General features: G+C 49.6%; 1 protein-coding gene across 2 annotated transcripts; it reads right to left on the bottom strand.

The window, feature by feature from the left end:
* Positions 1-2971: 2971 nt before the first annotated feature.
* On the bottom strand, positions 2972-19644 carry LEP (leptin). Of its 2 annotated transcripts, none has more exons than XM_002818410.6 (3): positions 19545-19644; positions 8424-8595; positions 2972-6176 (listed from the first exon to the last, which is right to left on the bottom strand). In XM_002818410.6, exons 2-3 carry the CDS (start codon positions 8565-8567, stop codon positions 5817-5819), a joined length of 504 nt encoding a protein of 167 aa, XP_002818456.1. In that variant the 5' UTR covers positions 8568-8595; positions 19545-19644; the 3' UTR covers positions 2972-5816. The 2 variants fall into 2 exon arrangements, with proteins under 2 accessions (XP_002818456.1, XP_024105187.1); XM_024249419.3 differs by having other exon boundaries at positions 2977-6173.
* Between the last annotated feature and the right edge of the window lie 1694 nt (positions 19645-21338).

Here is a 21338-nt window from a genome sequence, read left to right as displayed (position 1 = left end):
GGGGAGGCTTTGCTCCATATGGCTGGCACAGCGCCTACGGCTCTTCCTCAGAGAAATGCACACATTTTCTACACAGAAAGGGTGAAGCTGTGAGGGTTGGTGTTTCCTCAGAAATTAAGGCATGAAAGGGTGGGGCAGGGGTGCTTTTCTGAGGTGTGACTGGGTACATTTGCCTGAGATGGAACACCAACCTTCTGCAGGGAGGGTCCGTCTGTGCCTGGAAGTCTCCGGCGCTGGAGGGCCCAGCTTAGGCTGGCTGAAGGGAAACCCCAGAGGGAACGCTGGCAGGCCTCTGAACAGGCCCCTTGGTGGTTCCTTCTGCACTCTCAGAATCTCCTGGACTCAGGAGGATTCTGTCTGGGGTGGGTGGGGTAGGATGTGAGTAGTGATCTGCCCCTGGCCCTGGAAGGGGTCTAAGTAAGCAAGGGAAGAGGTGGGATGAGCCGGCCACAGGCTGCTGCCGGATCAAGGTTGTGAAGGGAGAAATAGGAGCCTCGTTTCTGAGGCTTACAATGTGCAATTTAGGGGTCATGTAGCTCCTGGGTAAATTACAATTTAGGGGTCATGCAGCTCCTGGCTCCTAGAGTCTGAACCTCCCCAAATTGCTCCTGGGGGTAACAGCACTGTTGTAAAATCTAAGATCAGTGCTTGAGATGTTGCAGAGCCTACACTCCATGGATAAGCTGACCCCACCCAGACCAGTAATCTGGCCCAACCAGTTCTGCCATCGCACCCAGGAACAGAAGACATTAAGAAAACCTAACTTGACCGGGTGTGATTCTATCCCCAGCCTGACCATTCAGCACTCCCCACTTCCCAAGCCCTTCCCCGCAAAATTATCTTTAAAACCCCCTGCTCTGGGAAGACTGATTAGAGTAATAGTAAAACCACCGTCTCCTGCACAGCCTGCTCTGCATGAATTACTCTTTATTGGAATTCCCCTGTCTTGATAAATCGGTTCTGTCTAGGCAGCAGGCAAGGTGAACCCATTGCGCGGTTACAAATGGTCTACAGTCTTCTCTGCCTACACAGTGTTATTTAATATGGAGGGACAGCTGCACAGCAGGAATACTATGATGCCCCCTTGGGTGGGGGGAGTTGGCTTCCATGGGACATCTGAGGCCCAGCAGGACTGGGGCAGAGCTTGAGGCCCTGATGTCTGCTGCTTTGGCTTTTTCCTGTGAGCTTCAGGACTTGCCTCTCCCTGCCCCTTGCAGCTGGTTCTTACCATTCCTTCCTTGTTTGATTTGCAAAATCCCTGTCTTAGTTCACTGTTTCACACCTGCACTGACAGTCTGCCTTCCCCCTAAGGCCCTGGGACATCTGCCAGGCAGTGAAATCAAATGTGCGCTTTAAATACAGCTCAGCTCCACGTCACATTCTCCTTCTCCCTCTTCTCTCCCCACCTCCCCTCCTTCCTTCCCAGGAATGCAACATTGCCCAGGCAGGGGACAGGCCAGGCTGAACTGGACATTTCCAAAAAGTGTTTCTTCTGGAAATTTCACCCAAAGGAAAGGGTCTGGTATAATGGACTCCCATGTATCTGTCACTTAGCTTTAGCAATTCTCAACATTTTGCTGATCTTGTTGATATATATATAGATATAGATATAGTTATATATACAGTTTATATAATGTTTATAAAAAACTATAAGATATGTTAAATTGTTTTGCTGAAGTTTTTAAAGGTTAATCCCAGACATTGTGCTATTTCACCCTAAACTTCTGTTTGCATCTATCATGAATGCATAAGGAAGCACTGAAGAATAACTACACCACTATGCCATCATTATACCTAGTAAAATTAACTAGAATTTCTTATCAGCATCTGAAATGAAATTGGGACACATATTCTCAGGATGTTCTGAGGTTGTGTCACTGGCAAAAAAGTTTAAAAGAAAGAAAGAAAGAAAACAGAGCCCACATTTAAATTTTCCTCATTATCTCAAAGTTATCTTTTATACAGTTGATTTGGACCTCTATTTGAACTCAGAATGGTTTGTTGAACAAATTAAGATTAAGCAGAATACTAATAAGGAGTCTAACCTTTGATAGGTATGTTTTAAGCTTTTTGAATAATTTGCTTACATGTTAAATAATGGGCTTGCTATCCAAGAATCTCGAGAATCTCAATTTTTTTTTTTTTTTTTTTTTTTTTTGAGATAGAGTCTCACCTGCCACCCAGGCTGGAGTGCAGTGGCGTGATCTCGGTTCACTGCCACCTCTGCCTCCCGAGTTCAAGCGATTCTCCTGCCTCGGCCTGCCAAGTAGCTGGGATTACAGGCACATGCCACCATGCCTGGCTACTTTTTGTATTTTCAGTAGAGATGAGGTTTTGCTATGTTGGCCAAGCTTGTCTTGAACTCTTGGCCTCAAGTGATCCACCCACCTTGACCTCCCAAAGTGCTGGGATTATAGGCATGAGCCATCGTGCCCGGCCCAAGAATCTCAATTCTTCTGGCCACCAAATCAGAATGGAGGGGTACATTGTGCTGGGCATTGTGCCAAATTAGTTGCATCATAAGGTGATGCTGAGCTCTTTATTTCTTCTCTCTTCATTCCCCTCATCCCTCTTTCCCTGTGGATCCTGTCCTTCTTCCATCCCAGTGGATGCCTCTTTCTGTCCTTGCTCTGTCCCGTGTTAAGGGGTCTCTCTGAAGTGGATCCCTTCTTCCCGAGGACCCCTCTCTTTGTCCTCATTCCTTGGGATGGCACAGAGGCCTCTCTCTGGGTCTTGGTGTGTGCTTCCTGCGCCTCCCTGCAACCTGTTTCCCAGTCCTCTCAGCGTCCAAACCCAGCTCTGTTTTCTTTACAGGGTAATCCTTTTGCCTGAATAACTGGCGGCTGGCTGTGGCCAAGCCTGGGGCGGAGCTGACCCCAGTGATGGATGGGGGCCAGCCAGGCCTTGCCCTATCACACACAAACAGCTCTCGACCGAAGCCCCTCCAGGAACGGCGACAGGAAACAAAGACCAGGGGGCAAAGTAAATATTTATTTAGATTTTTTTTTAAAAACGAACTTTTTTTTTTTTTTTTTTTTGAGACGGAATCTCACTCTGTCACCAGGCTGGAGTGCAGTGGCGCGATCTTGGCTCACTGTAATCTCCGCCTCCCGGGTTTAAGCGATTCTCCTGTCTCAGCCTCCCGAGTGGCTGGGACTACAGGCGCCCGCCACCACGCTCAGCTAACTTTTGTATTTTTAGTAGAGACAGGGTTTCACCATGTTGGCCAGGATGCTTGCCATCTAGTGACCTTGTGATCCCCCCACCTTGGCCTCCCAAAGTGCTGGGATTACAGGCGTGAGCCACCGCGCCCGGCCAAACTTTTTTTTTTTTTAAGTTACAAAAACAGACAACCATTCACACTCTGGGAATTAGCCATTGTGCCAGGTTTTGTGAGCAAAAGGCTTAGGACACCTCAGCCTGATTAGGTGGTTGCGATGATCTGGGCCATGTTTTCCAGAGCAGCTCTCACCCCGGCCACAGCACCAGCCTCTTCTCTAGAACTTGCTACTCTTAACTCCTTTAATATCAAACTTCTTTACCCTTCAAGGTCCCTTCAACATGGCCCTTTCCCTCCCGTCTCTTCTTTCTCTGCCTCTCGCTGTAACTCACTGCTCACACCTTCACCTCTGCATCTCCACCCACCAAACCTTCCAACAAAACAGCCTTCTCTCTGCAGGCAATTCACATCCCTCACCTCCTTCAAACTCTACCCCGAAACTCCTCTTTTCCAGAAAGCACTTGGTCTCTCTGGTTCCACTGCCTCATTACCTGGCTCACGTAATGCTCTGGGGATTACCTGGCCTATAGTCCTGATCCTGCCACCTGTTGGCTGTTATGGTCTTACGTATTTTCTTATTTTTAAATTCTCAGTTATCTTGTTTCAAAGGGATGTGGCTATAATAGATGCTAAGATGCCCTGAAAAGTAAACATGTTACAAAGTGCAAGCAGGGTTCCCTGTGGGCCCCTGGGCACGGCCCCCCTCAGCTCATACCATTTCCCACCTGCTGTCAACTGCACCATGCATTCGGCTGTTCGGCTGCTGTGGTAAATCCCCCACCTTGGCACATGGGTGAGTGCGGTTTGACCACTGGGAATGCAAGATCCCTGAGGGCAGGCCTCAATCTTAATGTTGATTGGGTGAGCTTCTCCAGCCTATAGCACCAGTCAGGGCTGAGCATGAAGCAGGTGCTCAGTCTTAAAGTTAACTGCTTTGATTCAAGTTTCCTTGGACAGATCCACCACCCACTGTGTGATGGCAAAAACACAGCAGCAGGATGGCGGCAAACCCCAAACTTCCTCGTTCATCTTCCTGAATGTGACCTCCAGTGGGAAGGGCCATCCTGGTGGCCTGGCCTGGGGGGTCCTGGCACTCACCTAGCAGTGCTTGTCAGGTCTCAGGACCACTTGCTAAAGGAGTTTTCTTTACCACTGGAGTAAAAACCCCCCACGATTTTTGGTAATTTTGGCCTTGCTTGAGTGAGCCAATCAGACAAGAACTACAATTTGGCATGCAAGCCCCAAATAGGAACACTGCCATGTAATAAACCCAGAGTGTGATCAACCCTGGACCATTCAGAGGGTCACACCAAGGCTCCCTGCTCTGAAGATCGCAGTCACCAGTATGGGACCATCACTCCATGATAGGAAAGACCACTCCCTAGCAGTCGGAGAAAGCCAGAGCTTACCACTGCCCCAACAAATGGCTTTCAGCCCTTTGCATTTTATTCTGGATGGATTTGAAGCAAAGCATCAGCTTCTCCAGGCTCTTTGGGGTCAGCCAGGGCTGGAAACTTCTCTCCAGGGGTGCCCGGCCAGGCCTCACAACCCCCCTGAAAGAGCTATTTTCATGAAAAACATCCTAAGCAATTGCAGAAGATGAGAAAATGATCTCACTCCTTCCAAAGAACCCACCACACAAATGTTATTCCGAAAGCACATTCTAGATTCTTCTCCCTTCTTCCCAAACATTCCCCACCCCTGGGTGCAGACACCTACATATGATACTTGACAAAACAAATCTTTTTAAAATAACCTTGTCCTTGGAGATCCACTCAGGGTAATACCATTGCAAACACTGTGATTTAACATCAGTCACAGTAGAAATGAAACCAGTTACGAGAAAACTAACTGGAGAGCCACCTTTGCCAGCTCTTGCTCAGATGAACCCAACCCTTGAGTCATTCAAAATGGGTTCACTTCAGCCAGACCCATCTATGGGATTGGAAACTGCACTCCAGGGGGACCCCTGGCCCTGGCTGACCCCAAAGAGCCTGGAGAAGCTGATGCTTTGCTTCAAATCCGTCCAGAATAAAATGCAGAATAAATAAACATGTGCTTCCAGCTTGTGTTGCTGGGAGTTCCTGCTGTGTGTGGATGTGGTCTTCATGGAACTCCTTGGAATTCTCAGAGGGAACCTTGTTCTGGTCATCCAAAGCCTCTGTCCACCCCTCTGCCCTCTGTGAAATCACCCCGGTCACATTGAAGCATTCAGTGAGGGGGAGATGGGCCAAGAGGGGACAAGACAACTCTTGTTGATGGCTGAAGACCTTGGTGGGAATCCCAGATGCAGCCCACTCTTTGCTGGGTGGACCCCTTCCTGGTGAGAATAGGATCCTGTGTATATATCTTTGGTTTCAAGCAAAAGGAGGCTTAGGGTCTTATGCCTTTGGAAGGGTGGCTTAGAGGAGTCAGGGAAATTGACAGAGTCCTGGATAAGGGGTGTCCATGCAATGCTCTTCAATCCTGGAGATACCTGGAAGCCAGAGTTCCTTCCCTTAACGTAGTCCTTGCAGGAAGAGTGACCTTCAAGGCCTCAGCACCCAGGGCTGAGGTCCAGCTGCCACAGCATGTCCTGCAGAGACCGCTGCAGCCTGCTAAGGGCCACCACCTCTGTGGAGTAGCCTGAAGCTTCCAGGACACCCCCCAGCCTGTCCAAGGTCTCCAGGCCACTGGCCCAGGGCAAGTGGCAGCTCTTAGAGAAGGCCAGCACGTGAAGAAGGTCCCGGAGGTTCTCCAGGTCGTTGGATATTTGGATCACGTTTCTGGAAGGCATACTGGTGAGGATCTGTTGGTAGACTGCCAGTGTCTGGTCCATCTTGGATAAGGTCAGGATGGGGTGGAGCCCAGGAATGAAGTCCAAACCGGTGACCTTCTGTTTGGAGGAGACTGACTGCTATGCAGGAGGAAGAGGGAGAACAAGTGCTCAGCACGTGGGAGGAATCACTCTCAGAGCCCTCTGCCTTCCCCGTGGGCATGGATGGTCATTCTCTGGGCTGCCTCCTTCCACCCTCCCTCACCACTTTGGCTCAGGCCCTTGTATCCTGCACCCAGGTGACTGCCAAGCCTCTAAGCTGGTCTCCGAGATTCCTGCTCTTCCCACACCATCCTTCCCTCCACTTCCAGACCAACTTTCCTAGGTCATTCCTTTCTCTACCTGGCCTCTGCTGAAGAACCAGCCATGGTTTCCTATGTTTTATTTAGTGGAGTCTGTTCCTCAGGCATCTGAGGTCCTCCATAAGCACCCCCACCCCCAGCCTTCCCTAGTCCCTTCTACCCCCAGCTGAGTCCTCCCTCCCAGTCAGCTTTTCCAGGCAGTCCCTTCTCCTTAGAGATCAAGGCCGTACCCTCAGTGAGGCCACCCAACTCTGCTCCAGTGACTCCAGTTCCGGGAGGCTCTCCCCATCCATCTGCCCACAGCACTGAGGCTGACACCTCCGTGGTTACTACCCGGGGCTCCCGTGATATCGTGTATTACACTACCCAAGGTGGGGCACTTGGGATCTATCACGTGCAGTCTTGCTGAGTGGCTAATTTGCTGAGCTAATTTTTTTTATTATTTTTAAAGGAGACAAGAGTTTTTATCTATAAAATGCCCAAGACTCTATCTAGTTCTGAGCCATCTTTGCTTCTGGACACCTAACTTCTCCCTAACTGCCCAAGACCACCATGAGACACCCACAATGACCAGGAGATGTGGAAGTCTCCAGAGAGCTCCATGCAGAGGGTAAGGAGGATTCACTTGATTTAGCTAATTTAGGCCTCATAACAACCTTGTGAATAGTGTGTGATATCCCCATTATCCAGATGATGAAAGCAAGGCTTAAAGACATTAAGGAACTTGCTGAAGATCTCACAGACATCAGAAGTGTGAAGATTCAAACTTAATCTTCCTAATTTCAAATACAGACCTCATCAGGAAAATAGCTGAAGGTCTAGGCCTGCTGGACCCCAGAGAAAAGACCAGGGTGGGCACTGACTGCTATTTGCAAGTCAGTAGAGGGTTGAATGTGAAAAAGGGTAGACTTGCTCTTTTGGGTATCTTTGAGAGGCAGGGCTAGAGATCAGCTGGAACTACAAGAACCCTAATGACAAGCACATCTAGAGATGGGATAGAGGCCCCGAGGAGATGCTGCTGGGGGTCTTGCACCTGCCAATGGGATGCAAGGAACTTCATGGCTCCCTCTGGTCGTAGGCACTAAGTTTCAAGGAAGTGAAGTCAGGGAGGAAGGTGAGCACAGAAGGTGGGGACAGAGGGGACAGGAAGGAAAGAGACAGTGGCTGTGCCTGCATGTGGCTCAGCTAATCTCTGAGGCCTGGGTTTCCCCTTGGTAGGTTGAAAATAAGCACGTGAGGCCTCATGATATCAGAGAATCCTATGATTTTTTTCTTATTTTTAATTTTTATTTTTTTAAAAATTGGAAAGAGAGATCTTGCCATGTTGCCCAGGCTGGTCTTGAACTCCTGGCCTCAACTGATCCTCCTGCCTTGGCCTCCTAAAGCAATGGGCTTACAGATGTGACCCATTGTGCCTGATCAAATCCTATGACTTTTATTTATTTATTTATTTATTTTGAGACAGGGTCTCGCTCTGTCACCCAGGCTGGAGCATGGTGGCATGATCACAGCCCACTGCAGCCTCAACCTTCCAGACTCAGGTGATCCTCCCATCTCAGCCTCCCCTAGCTGGGACCACAGGTGCACACCACCATGCCCAGCTAACATTTTTTATTATTTTTGTAGAGATGGGGTCTCCCTATGCTGCCCAGGCTGGTCTCGAACTCTTGGGTTCGAGTGATCCTCCTGCTTTGGCCTCCCAAAGTGCTGAGATGACAGGTACAAGCCACCACACCCAGCCCAAATCCTGTGATTTTTAAATGGAAACATGTAGCAAAATCAAATGTTCTTAGAATGGTTTAGAATTAGAACCACTCACCCCTGGAATCCCAGCAGGCAGAGGGGCCAAAAGAAACAACCAGAAAGAGTGGAGCCCTGTGCTTTCAAATCCTTCTCAGCTTCCAGTAGGTGCCTGGCATTCAGGAGGCGTTCAATACATGTTTCTTGGACTATCTGGGTCCAGTCCCACTAGGAGACAGTGCTGGGCTGGCTGCAGTTCTACTTTGTCCCCGCATACTCTCCTTACCGTGTGTGAAATGTCATTGATCCTGGTGATAACTGTCTTGATGAGGGTTTTGGTGTCATCTTGGACTTTTTGGATGGGCACAGCTTGGACGTAGAAAAGATAGGGCCAAAGCCACAAGAATCCGCACAGCGTTCCCCAGTGCATTTTCCTTCCCAGGATGTGCTTGTTGGGCCTGAAAACAGAAGGAACCACACACTGCAAGGAGCTGGTATCTCAGAATACACCCATCTGCCACATTACCAACCACATTACCAGACGGGGATGAAAATCAGCTTTGCTTTCTGCCCTGGCTACCATCCCCTCAAAGTCAAAGACAATTCATGATCTACATACGTATTAATGAAATGCATCCCCTTAGGAAGAGGATTATTGTCTGGTCAATAAAACCACCATGAGGTATCCTGTAGACCACAGAGCTGTGAGGCCAGGGTGTGATCAAATGGACATGGCAGGGATGATGTAGACTTCATTGCATGCTCAAGGGAAAAATAACAGACTTTTAAGGTCTGGTCTGAACCCAGTCATTTACTCACTGCATAATTTTAAGCATATCACATAACCACAAAATACTCCACTTTCATCCCTGTAGTATATCTATCTCTAGGCTTTTATGAGGATCAAATTATCTAATGCATGTGAAAAGGCTTAAAGGTGTTGTGAAATGTGCTCTATCGTTACCCTATCATTAGCGATTACGCTACTCACCCGTCCTCTGCATTTCTCCCTCACACCAGCCTGCTGATACTCTGTGAGGGCCTTTACCACTTGCTTCCTTACTTCCTTTCTCTCCCACCCACTGGGAGCCTGAATCCCACTAGCACTTACTGACCTTCTAAATAATATGTCAGACGAAGTGCTCAGCACCGAGGATGCAATGGTGAACAACAGATGCTCTCTACCCTTGAGTGACTTACAGTTTAATAGGAGAAACAAACAGGTCAATGGGCCATTCTAAGCCAGGAGGAAAGAGCTTTGCAAAAAGGGCAGGTACAGGATACCACCAGAGCGCATAGGGGGCTCCCTGGAAGAAGTGTCTCCTGAGCTGGGGATTGGACTGAATATGGGCTACTAAGAGTAGAAAGTGGTTGCCATAGTGGCTGAGAAATCAGGGGGTATAAAGACATGGCGGCGGGAGAGAGCATAAGACATTCACCCAGAACGCTTGAAACTTTCAAAGTCTTGGAACTGTGAATTCTAAAATTAAAATAATATGCAGTTCCTTGATTAAGCAGCAAAGTTTTAATGAGATACATGAGGCAAAAGGTAATAAAGTTAAATGTATGTGAGTCTGTGGCCAATGATCCATGCTAAATATATGTGCATGAGCCTGAAATAATAATAAAATGTAAGTAAATATTAGGATGAAGGTTCTGGAGATGGCAGTAAAATTAATCTCCGCTTTTCATGTTCTTCCTCGTCTGGGTCTTGATGAAAACAGGTAAACATTTTCTGTCCATAGATGGCAATATTAGTAGGATTCATTTCTGGCAATACAATAAAAACAAGCAGTCTGTCTATATATTATTTATAATGTTTGATCAAAGCCATGTTTTTTTAATCTGAATTTTACAGAAGAGAAAAATATGGGGCTCAGGAATAGGAGTCAACTTGCTCAAAGTCAAACAGGTCCGTGACAGAGTCAGGATTCAGATCCAGAAAGCAGGAGTGCGAGCCACCCACCCCTCCAGCTCCTCAAGGATTTAAGGAAAAGCCCAAATCACACCCCAATTCCCAGTCAAGGGCAGCTGCTGGGAACATGGCATTTGGAAACAAATACCCTGCTCTGGAACGAAGCTATGGTATTGTACCCACATCTCAACTTCAAACATGGAAAGTACTATGTACCAAGTAATTTGGGAAAAGGCAAATTTATGTCTTAAAAAAGTAAAACTTCCTCTATTAGCTACTTGTTACCTGAGTAATACACCAAATGTTTGTGCAACAGAGTTAAATAGTGCTAATCCCCAATACGATGTCATGAAACCCTAGCAGAGATGGGCGGGTATAGTGATTAGGCTCTGCGGCTCCAGCTGCAGGCTCCACTCTTGTTAGCTTTGTGTCTCCAGGCAAGATGCTTCCTTAAAGCATCCTTTCCTTTCAGTAAAATGGAGCTAACACCACCACCTGGCTCAAAAGGGTAAATGAGATGAACCTGTGAAGCCCCTGCCCATGGTGTGCGTGTCCAGAGCAGGCTGAGGGGAGTAAATTATTACAATTACCAGGCAGGGCTTGAAACGCTGGGCAACACTACCTGTAGCCCAACTGTGAATCAAGCATTTGGCCCACTGCCTCCCAGGGGCTATCTTAACAGGGCGCCTGGTGTCTCTGGGTCTTCCCCATGCGGCACAAGATCAGCTTGCCTCCTTTTCTAAGATTCATGTGTTGATGACACCCTCCTGCCCAAGAGAATTTATTACCAGATTAACTGTGGTCATAGTCACTCTCACATAATGGCCACCCTCTAATACCTAAGTGGAAAAACAGTTTTACAAGTCCCCTCTATCACCACTGATAATATGCTTCAGTGGATGCTGGAAATAAATTGTGGTTCCTTGAAAACATGGAGCTGAGAAGCTGCCGCTGAGTAAGGCTGCCTAATAGGAGAGGCCAGGTTTAGGGGAAACCTATGGGGGTCTGCAGAGAGAACTGGTAGCAGGTCCATCTGAGAGCAAAGTGCTCGCAAGAATCTGCCCCACCAACACACAACACATAACACACATGCTCATACACACATCACACACACACACACACACACATCAACACAGATCAACCTTTTAGTAGAGGCTGCTAGTCTTTCCCAATATCTTGTCTTCCATTCTTCCCCAGTCATAGAAAACTCCAAGTCTTAGGTAGGGATATGGCCATCTAGAATAAATACTTTACTTCTCAGAGTCTCCCAACTAGGTGTGACCATGTGACTAAATTCTGGCCAGTGAAATATAAGCAGAAGTGTCCTGTGCCAGATCTCAGGAACCTGTCGTGTGCCTTCATCTCTTCCTTTTTCATCCCTTGCTCCATTCTGATGCCTGGACTGTAGATATGGTAGCCAACATTCTAGCACCATCTTGAACCAGGAGGACGAACACCTCACCTTATCAACTGCAGGGCAGGGAGCTGCAGGAGCTCGGTTCCTGAGGTTGATGGAGCTGAGATGCCATGCTGGTCTTGGACTTGTGCTGGGTGTGTGTGAGAGACATAATCTCTGCCTTTTAAAAGCCACTGTTCTTTTGGGTCTCTGCTAAATGCAGCCAAACTTAATGCTAACCGACTTAACACATGCCAACATGGGCATCAGAAAAGAGTGGGCATTAAGTCTTCCTTGGTTCACCTGAGTCTTAGTACCTGGGTGGGGCCTGGCCATGGCCCAAGAAGGGGAGGAAGAATGGCTGGGAGGAGCAGGGTTTAGGGATGAGGAGAAGAGGGATAATTCAAGGCAGCAAATAGTTGGTGCAAAAGTAACTGCCGTTTTTGCCATTACTCTTAAAAACCACAATTACTTTTGTACAAGCCTAATACAATTTCATTGAGCATAGCACCTGACATACCATAATTACTCAATATAGGTTTGATGGTTGGTGGCTAAAATGTATTGAGCACCCACTGTGGGCCAGAAACAGACATGAAAAAGATATGGAACCACAGGAAAGTGGAATCAGGAGTGGGGAGGGATGGGGCAGAGGCTGATGGCTTTCCCAGGGAAGCCTCGGTAGCAGACACGGTATTTGATTTTGTCAACTACTTACATAAAATATTTGTTAAAAATATAGGTAAAGAACAAAACTGTGCCCTTAAGCAACTGGTTTGAGAATTTACATATTTAACTTCAATGCAAGGAAGAACATTTATTTTTATTTATTTATTTTTGAGATGGAGTCTTGTTCTTTACCTAGGCTGGAGTGCAGTGGTGTGATCTCAGCTCACTGTAATCTCTGCCTCCTGGGTTCAAGCAATTCTCTTGCTTCATCCTCCTGAGTAGCTGGAATTACGGGCATGCACCACCCAGCCCAGCTAATTTTTTTTTTTTTTTTTTTAGACGATGTTTCCCTCTTTTTGCCTAGGCTGGAGTGCAATGGTGCAATCTCGGCTCACTGCAACCTCCGCCTCCCAGGTTCAAGCCATTTTCCTGCTTCAGCCTCCCAAGTAGCTGGGATTACAGGTGCCTGCCACCATGCCTGGCTAATTTTTTGTATTTTTAGTAGAGATGGGGTTTCACCATGTTGGCCAGGCTGGTCTCGAACTCCTGACCTCAGGTAATCCACCTGCCTCAGCCTCCCAAAGTGCTGGGATTACAGGTGTGAGCCATCACGCCCAGCCTCATTTTTTTTGTATTTTTAATAGACACAGGTTTTACCATGTTGGCCAGGCTGGTCTTGAACTCCTGACCTCAGATGATCTGCCCACCTCGGCCGCCGAAAGTGTTGAGATTACAGGCGTGACCCACCGCATTGGGGCTGAGCCACTGTGCCTGGCCAAGGAAGAACATTTAAACAGAAGAAATGCCTTGGGTGACTCAGCAAAGAAAGTCATGGTGCTTAAACTGATGAATGCTAGAGTTCCTCAGAGCTGTGCTTGAGTCAGAGCACAGGGCCCTAGGAAAGTGGCTAACCTCTCCGGGACTCAGTTTTCCTGGCTATCAGATGGGGATGATATGAATCATAATGCCACCTGTCGCTGTTATATGGCTGAAATGAGATAAAGCATGTAAAGTGCCAACTCCTTGCCTGGCACGTAGCCAACCCCAATGCCTTAGCTGTTATCACCATTATTTCCAGCAGAGGAATCAGGGAGGCATCATGGAGGAGATGGCATTTGATAAGGGACCTGAGAATGGGTAGGAATTGAGTTTGTGAAGGTGGAGGAGAGGGCAGCCCTGGCAGAGGCGGAAGAACACAGGTGGGTTTAGGAGATGGTGGCTTCCAGCTGACACCAGGGCGAGGAGCCGGGGAGAGCTTGGGCTGGAATCGCAGGGGCAGTGAGCGCCAGGTAGGGAGGCAAAGCTTTTCCTTCTGCACCCTGAGGAGCAAATGTTTTCAGCCTGGCTGACTAGAAGGATGGAGATGGAAACTAGGAGAGACACGAGGAGAGGTTTTGGAAAGAGGTGGTTGGGCTCCTGCTGATGTCCTAGTACTGGCCAGACATGCTGGTGAGCCTGACCAGCTGCCACTTGGAATTGGAAGTCTGAGCTCAGAGACAAAGGGCTGCAAATGTAGGATCCCGGGGGCCCGCTGCAGCTGTGGCAGGAGAGCATGGGGAGAGCATGGGTTGGGGTGGAAGAAAGGCCGCAATCAGCTATCTGCCTGAGCTGCAAAACCTCTCTCCAGAAGTTTCCAAAGCAGTTTTGAACATTTAGGAGCTGCCATTTTCTTAGAGTTAAAAGATGAGCTGCTGAAATGTTGATACAGCGTCATTCTTTCCTCTGAGTGCTACTGAAGCAGCTCCTGGAGAGGAGAGGGGTCTCTAGGAAGATGGTGGGCTCACAGTGGGCGGTGTGCTCATTTGGAACGCAGCCTGCACTCTGCTGTCTCCCTCACAGCCCGCTCCTCTCTGCACTCCCTGGGCCGCTCTCTCCACAGGCCGCCTTCCTTCTCCTTTAATCAAGCCCTGGCTGCCCCATCTTCTACCCTCATCCTTTACCATGGGTACCCTGGAGAAGAAATGAGAAAAGTAGAATGTGGAGCCCCTGGGGCTGCACAGATGAAATGTGGCTGGGTGTGGTGGCTTGCCTATAATCCCAGGGCTTTGGGAGGCCAAGGCAGGAGGATTGCTTGAGCCCAGGAGTTCAAGACCAGCCTGGGCGACACAGCAAGACCCCATGTCTTAAAAAAAAAAAAAAATTAAAAATAGCTGGGTGTGGTGGCAAACGCTTGTGGTCCCAGCTACTTGGGAGGCCAAGGTGGGAGGTTTGCTTGAGCCCAGGATGTCGAGGCTGCAGTGAGTTATGATCACACACTGCACTCCAGCCTGTGTGACACAGCAAGACCCCATCTCTTAAAAACAAAAGCCAAAAAAGATAATGAAACAATCTCAGTAAACAGGGCAGCAAGAGAGGCTTATATAATGTGCCATCCACCCCACCACAAATTCTGCTGTCTGCCTCCACCTGGGTCCTCTGCGCCAGCCTCACTATTACTCATCCTCAGGTGGACCCCCAACCCCATCCTCACTTGGCAGTTGTGTGCAGGGCCCCCACCCCACCCTCCACCTCCTACCTCCCTAAGAAGCTGGTGGCCTCTAAACCTGAGCTCCATCTCCTTCCCGCCATTGCAGGGGACAAGGCAGATGGAGGCAGACCCTCCATCCTGGGGACCTCAGTGTCAAAGTAGGAGTTAGGATGGGCAGAGATGTCTGCTGCTCTTTGTTTTTTTAATTTTTTTATTTTTTAATTTTTTTTTTGACGGAGTCTTGCTCTGTCGCCCAGGCTAGAGTACAGTGGCGCGACCGCGGCTCACTGCAACCTCCGCCTCCCGGGTTCAAGCAATTCTCCTGCCTCAGCCTCCTCAGCCTCCCGAGTAGCTGGGATTACAGGCGCCCACCACTGCACCTGGCTAATTTTTGTATTTTTAGTAGAGACGAGGCTTCACCATCTTGGCCAGGCTGGTCTCAAACTCCTGACCTCGTGATCCACCCGCCTCAGCCTCCCAAAGTGCTGGGATTACAGGCATGAGCCACCGAGCTTGGCCCATCTGCTGCTCTTTAGATCCAGGCTGGAGGGCCTCCTGAGCCAAGATCAGGCCTGCCCACAGCCCTCTGATGACAGCAATGGGGAGAACAAAGTGAGTCTTTTGTATGCTACTGTGAATTAAATTCAGGTAACGCGGTATTTGCTATTAATTATGAGGGAAAAGCTTTAGCTAGTCTGAGTCCTCTCCCTATACACATTCTCCTGTGGGATCCCCTCCTGTTCTTCCCTCCCACCCTTCCTTCCTTCCTTTCTTCATAACTCCAAGTTGGAAGGGACTTGGGGATGAGGAAAGAACAAAGGAGGAAATAAAGGCAGCGAAGTTTGGATCTTCATTCTCCAAGTTGCTCAGAATCTAGTGGAACAGACAGGAGCTTGAACAACTCATTTTAACACAACCTGGTGGGAGTTATGAGGGAAGAAGCATAGAACCCAAAGAACAAAGGGGAAGAGGGACTCTGGGCATGGGAGGAGAGCTTTGCAAGGGAGGCAGTATGTGAACTGAGGCCTGAAGGACAGGCGTTCCCCAGGGGAAAGAGGGGAAGCAGGGCATTCCTGGCCAAGCTCGAGTTAGGGAAAGCCATGGTTGGTTTGGGAGAATTCAATATGGTAGAGGGGGTGGAGTGTGTGAGGCTGGAGAGCTAAAATTTTGGGGGCTTAAGTCTGTTTAGTAGGGACCTCCTGGGAGATCTAACCTACCCAAGACACACACACACACACACACACACAACCCTTGGTGGCTATGTTTGCATTTACACTCCAGCTCCCTTGGCTACAACTGCCTGGCCAGTGGTAGGCAAGAGACCAAGAGGCTCTTCTCTCCTCCCTTTCCTCCTCCCTTCCTTCTCCTGACCCTGATTGGGTCAATCAACTTCTCTCTTAGGAATTTAGAGTGGGGCTGCAGAGAGTCCAGTTCATCTCTGTTGAGGGCTCAGAAGCTCTAGGGTAGCCACATTTGGCTTCATATGCATGGAACAGCTGAGAGAGACCAGAGCCCACATAGCCACAGAGCCAGAGTATGGTCACCGCCTGTGCTCCTTCCTAGCCTTCTTTGTGGTTCCTGGGTCCTCGTGAGGCCTGGTGGCCCTCCCTGTCCTTAGCCTTCAGGGTGAGATACTCTTTTCTTATACTCACTTGGATAACTTTCAACTTTCTAAATGTATTTTTCATTTGAGACAGACAGATACATGTAAGAGAAATAAGTGTCAAGAAGTAAAATTCACCCTTACCGTGTGTAATGCACTCTTGAGAGTCTCGGCTCTTTTTTCAAATGTTGATCACAATAGACAATTTGAAAAACACAGGGCCAGCATGAGTGATTTTCTCTTATTTGCAACCAAAAGACTCATTTGAGAAATCGTGTTAACATATGTAACCAGCAGACACAATGTGAGTACAGGGGTTGCATTCTTCCTGTTCATCAGAAAGATCTGATCTCATCAGAGATACAGATAGGCTTCTACTCCTGTTTCAGCTCTAATCTTGTGTGTGTGTGTGTCTGTGTGTCAGGGTCTCGCTCTGTCACTCAGGCTGGAGTGCAGTGGTGTGATCAAGGCTCACTGGACCCCCGACTTCCCGGGCTCAAGCAATTCTCTCACCTCTCAGCCTCCCGAGTAGCTGGGACTACAGGTGTGCACCATCACATCCAGTTAATTTTTGTTTATTTTTTTTAATAGAGATGGGGTTTTGCCATGTCGCCCCGGCTGATCTGGAACTCCTGGGCTCCAGTGATCCACCTGCCTTGGCCTCCCAGAGTGCTGGGATTACATGCGTGAGCCATGGTGCCTGGCTTCTGATCAATTTTTGAGGCTTCCTCGAGCTCTGTGTGAGGGGCATCTGAAGCTCCAGCAAGACTCAGAAGGAGAGGTTGCCCTGATCAATTAATAACACCTGTACCTGTTCCAGCATCTATCACAGGCCTGGAACATGGCAGGGCTTCGTTAAATATTTGTTGCATGAATAAATGAAAGATTTCCCATTCTCGATCTGCATTGGCTAACTAGGGTAACCTACCTCCTCAAGGGTTCACTTGCTCCCATCTTAAAGTCACAACCTAGAATTCACTTTGGCCCAGCAGGAATTCTTATAGAGTTGTCTTAATAAAGACAGAAAATGCTTCAGTGTCCAGGTCTCCCTTTCTTGGGGACCTTGGTCTGCTTCCTGCACTTCCTATGTGCCCTCTAGCACCCATGTGGGCCAGGATTCCCTTCAGCTTCCTAAGCTCTGCTCCATCTTGACTGCCATCCCTGGATACTCCCTCCTGTGGCCCCTTTCATGAGCCTGGCTCCTGCTCCTGCACTCTGGGACCCCTGCCCTTCTCAGAGACCCCTGCTCTGCCCTCCCGTGTTCTCTGCGGTTTCTCTTCTCTTCCTTGGCAACCCCCCAGCCTGGAGCACCCCAGAGCAAATGTAATGTACACCCAGATGGAGACTAAATCTCCTATGATATTAGTGAAATGTTGGTATGGTCATTGATTATAGATTCCATTCCAGAGAGCTAACAAACTGAGCAGGAAAGACAGTAACATGCTGTCTGCTAAGCAACGAGGCACATCAGCTGTCACACGTGAAATAAGTGCAAAGGAGTCTGTGGGCCCAGACACCAAGTGTGTTGTTTTTAAGCAGAAACAACCTCTCTGTTTCTCTGAAACAACTGTGTGGACAAAGAAGAATTTCAAGGCTCTCTGCCGACTGGCCAGAATGGAGCTGTGGCTGCCAGACTCCTACCCAGTGGGGATGGGGTAACTGACTGCCGCAGAATTTGGCTCAATTTTCCTTTAAATCATACGAGTGCTGTTCACAGATGCACAAGACACAAGGACTCTACCTTCCCGGAGCCCCTCTTCTCTCTTTGGCTCCCACGCCCCTGGCGGCATCTAAGCCGGGGTGGGACATTGACCCAGGTTCCGTGGCGGCCACCTCCGCGCTCTGCATGGGCCACTCAGACGCGCAAGGCATCTGCCTGGGGCTGACGGACAGGAATTCATTGCAACTTCCCTGGCTCTGTCCTTGGCACTTGGAGCCATTTCCTGGAATGAAGGGGGAGGAAAATATTTCCCCAAATACCAAGAAGAGTTATTTTGGGTATAAAATGTACAAAATATGAGGAGGACGCTCCTTTAGCCAACGTGGAAATGTTCCCCTCAGCCCAATGTCCACAACTGCTTGGGAAGGGAAAGAACCTAAAAGCATCCACTCTTTGTCTCTTGCCTTGTCTCCCTGCCTAAGTGAGAGAAATGATCAGTGTGGCCTTCTTGTTTCTAAGGGCATTAGAACAGGAGCACCCACGTTGCTAGAAGCCTCCATATTTGGTTCTGCAGACAATCCTAATAGGAAAGAGACTGGGAACACTCCCCAGTTCCAGCTGCCCGTGGCCCACCTCAGAATCCTATAGAACAAACACAACTCCGGCTGCCAGAGGTCATTCTGCACTGCAAAGGAAGAGAGCCTGTGCTCCTGGAACGGTATCACCAAGTCTCTGCTCTTCACCCACCTCCCCAAAGATCACCCTTCCAACAGAAATTAATCACCTCTTCGAAGCTGCTATTCTGAAATGACAGCCAGGCCACTTGTCTCACTTGGACGTAACTGTATTTAAGGAGTCACTTTCCCAAAGCTCCACTATCTTTAAACTATAGAAACAGGAGTGTAAAGGCGACGGCGCCCACAGTGAAATCCAAACCAAGCCCAGACTGAAGGAAGGCTATAGGTGAGCCTGGTGGGCCAACAGCACGTATTTAGCAGTCCTGGCTAGAAGTTCCCTAATAACCAGTTCTGACCCCCAGAGACACCTCATTGTGTGCATTGCAAAGAAGGCAATTTGCATGGCTTTGAGGACAGATCTGGTAAGACCCTGCACAATCTCTCTGGAAGATTTTGAGTCTTCCTGACACTTGTTTCCCCCCACCTCTACTCATCGTTGCCTTCCTCCTAGGCATTGGCCTTACACAGCCCCTCCCATTCAGAGGTCAGGAACTTCCCCGGAAAATGAAGCCTGAATTCCTATCCGCAGAGCAAGGCAATGTCTAGGACTGAGACTGATCACTTGCATCTGCGTCCCTCCTACCCCCAACTTTATCTCCTTCCGACTGGGGTGGGACACCCTGATCTTTGGGGATGTGCCCAAGGCAATTTCCAATGCATCTCAGCTCTGCGAATGCCACGAGATTGGTGGGTCTGACAGTCTCCCAGAGACCTGGCTGGTTCTGCAAGGTCCTGCCTTCTGGGCACCGGCACAGCCCAGCAGCAAATCCAACGCTCCCCAGCTCCCGGTAGCCTTCTATCTGGCTAGAACTCGGTACAATGCTATCATAGTACAGAACTAAGCCATCCGCCCTGCCTCCCTCCTGACTCAGTTTCCCCGGGATACAGAGTCGGGTGGGGCCCTGTGGCCTGCCGAGAAAGACCAGCAGAGAAGGAGGAAGGAGCGCGCCGGGGCCTTACCTTGCAACCGCTGGCGCTGCGATTCCTACGGGGCTCCATGCCTGCCCGCCCCTCTTATAGCGGCCCGATCACAACTTGCGCAACTGCCCCGCAGGCCCCGGCGCATTCCTAGCGCCAGCTCCCGCCCCGCCCCTCAGGGTAGCGACGTGCCGGGCGGCTGCTAGCCCCGGGCCCGCAGTGTGCGCCTCGCGGGGCCTCGAGGGAGGGCTTCGGCGCGCCAGGAGCCACGCGCGCACCCTCGGGTACCTCCCAAAAATTTGGGGGTGGCTGGCAGGAGCGAGAAATCCTCGATGTCCCGCCAGAGGCTCAGGCGCGACTATGGCGCAAGGACCGGCCCCTCGGGAAGGTGCTTCGAGCTGCGCGGGGCGCGGCCGGGGCTGGGGTGGCTGTGAGGGGCTCCGCGGAGCGGGCTGGGGCATCCGGCTGCGCCCTCGTTGGCCCTGGTGCGGCTTCGGGGTGGGAGCTTATCGGGACTCGGCCCCGACGGCCCTGGACGCCCGGGAAGCCCAGGGTTAGAGGGAGCGGCCCGCAGTGCGCCAGCCTCCCCGACCCAGACTGCGGGGCCACCCCTTCTCTGGCACGCGGAGAATCGAGTTCCAAGCCTCAGGGCGAGTTGTCTCTGGCTGGCACCCCAGGGAGTGCGCGCTCTCTGGAGGGCTCCAGGTGGGCACTGTGGCCTTTGGGGACGCTCTGGGCACGCTGTGGGTCTCCATCCTCAACTCCGTATTTCCTATGTACAAAGTGGGGGTTGGGGGGTGGTCCCAGATGTAGCCACGTTTTCCTCATCATAGCCTGTGAGTGGGGTGGTAGGCATGGTTCACCTGTATCGTTTGCAGTTCCCCGCTTTACATGATGGGTTGGTTTGTTTTATTTTGTTTTGCTTTGTTTTATCCTTGGGCTTCAGGGATGAGGAATCTAAGGTCCAGAGAGGTTAAATGACTTTCCTTAGAATCCAGAGCAGGTAAGGAATAGCGATGGGCTAGGAACCCAGGCCTATTCTGGTCCCCACTGCGCACAGCAGCTCCAAAAACAAACCACTCCATTAAGAACCAACCCAGCCAGGCGTGGTAGCTCACGCCTGTAATCCCAGCACTTTGGGAGGCCAAGATGGGTGGATCACCTGAGGTCAGGAGTTCGAGACCAGCCTGGCCAACATGGCGAAACCTCATCTCTACTAAAAATACAAAATTAGCCAGGTGTGGTGGTGAGTGTCTGTAATCCCAGATACTTGAGAGGCTGAGGCAGGAGAATGGCTTGAACCTGGGAGGCGGAGGTTGCAGTGAGCCAAGGTCAGACCATTGCACTACAGCCTGGGCAACAAGAGTGAAACTCTGTCTCAAAAAAAAAAAAAAACCCATAACGTAAAGCGGGGAACTGCAAACGATGTTGGTGGACCAAGCCTGCCACTGCCGGGTTTGGTACTGCCCAAAAGTTAAGAATGGTTTCTACATTTGTAAAAGTTTGAAAAAAAAAAATCAAAAGAAGAGGCCAGATGCAGTGGCTTATGCTTGTAATCTCAGTATCCCATGTTGGGTACCAGATATCGGGGGAACCTGCCCCCAATATTTCAACGTAGGTTCTTTCTATTTTCCATAAGTGTCAACTGGCTGAGAAATAAGGAGAAAGAGTACAAACAGAGGAATTCTACAGCTGGGCTGCCGGGGGTGAGATCACATATCGGTAGGACTGTGATGCCCACCTGAGACTCAAACCAGCAAGTTTTTTATTAAGGGTTTCAAAAGGTGAGGGTGTGTAAGAACAGGGAGTAGATCACATGCTTCAAAGGGCAAAAAG

The sequence above is a fragment of the Pongo abelii genome, chromosome 6 (genome assembly GCF_028885655.2).
Source record: "Pongo abelii isolate AG06213 chromosome 6, NHGRI_mPonAbe1-v2.0_pri, whole genome shotgun sequence".
Taxonomy (NCBI): Eukaryota; Metazoa; Chordata; class Mammalia; order Primates; family Hominidae; genus Pongo; species Pongo abelii.
Note: the sequence above shows the minus strand (reverse complement) of the source record. Positions and strands in the feature narration are given on the sequence as shown.

Excerpts from the sequence above, each read along its gene's own strand:
- LEP (XM_002818410.6), bottom strand. The coding sequence starts at position 8,567 with ATGCACTGGGGAACGCTGTGCGGATTCTTGTGGCTTTGGCCCTATCTT. Across the intron at positions 6,177-8,423 it reads TCAATGACATTTCACACACG|CAGTCAGTCTCCTCCAAACA; the intron begins GTAAGGAGAGTA and ends CCTCCTGCATAG.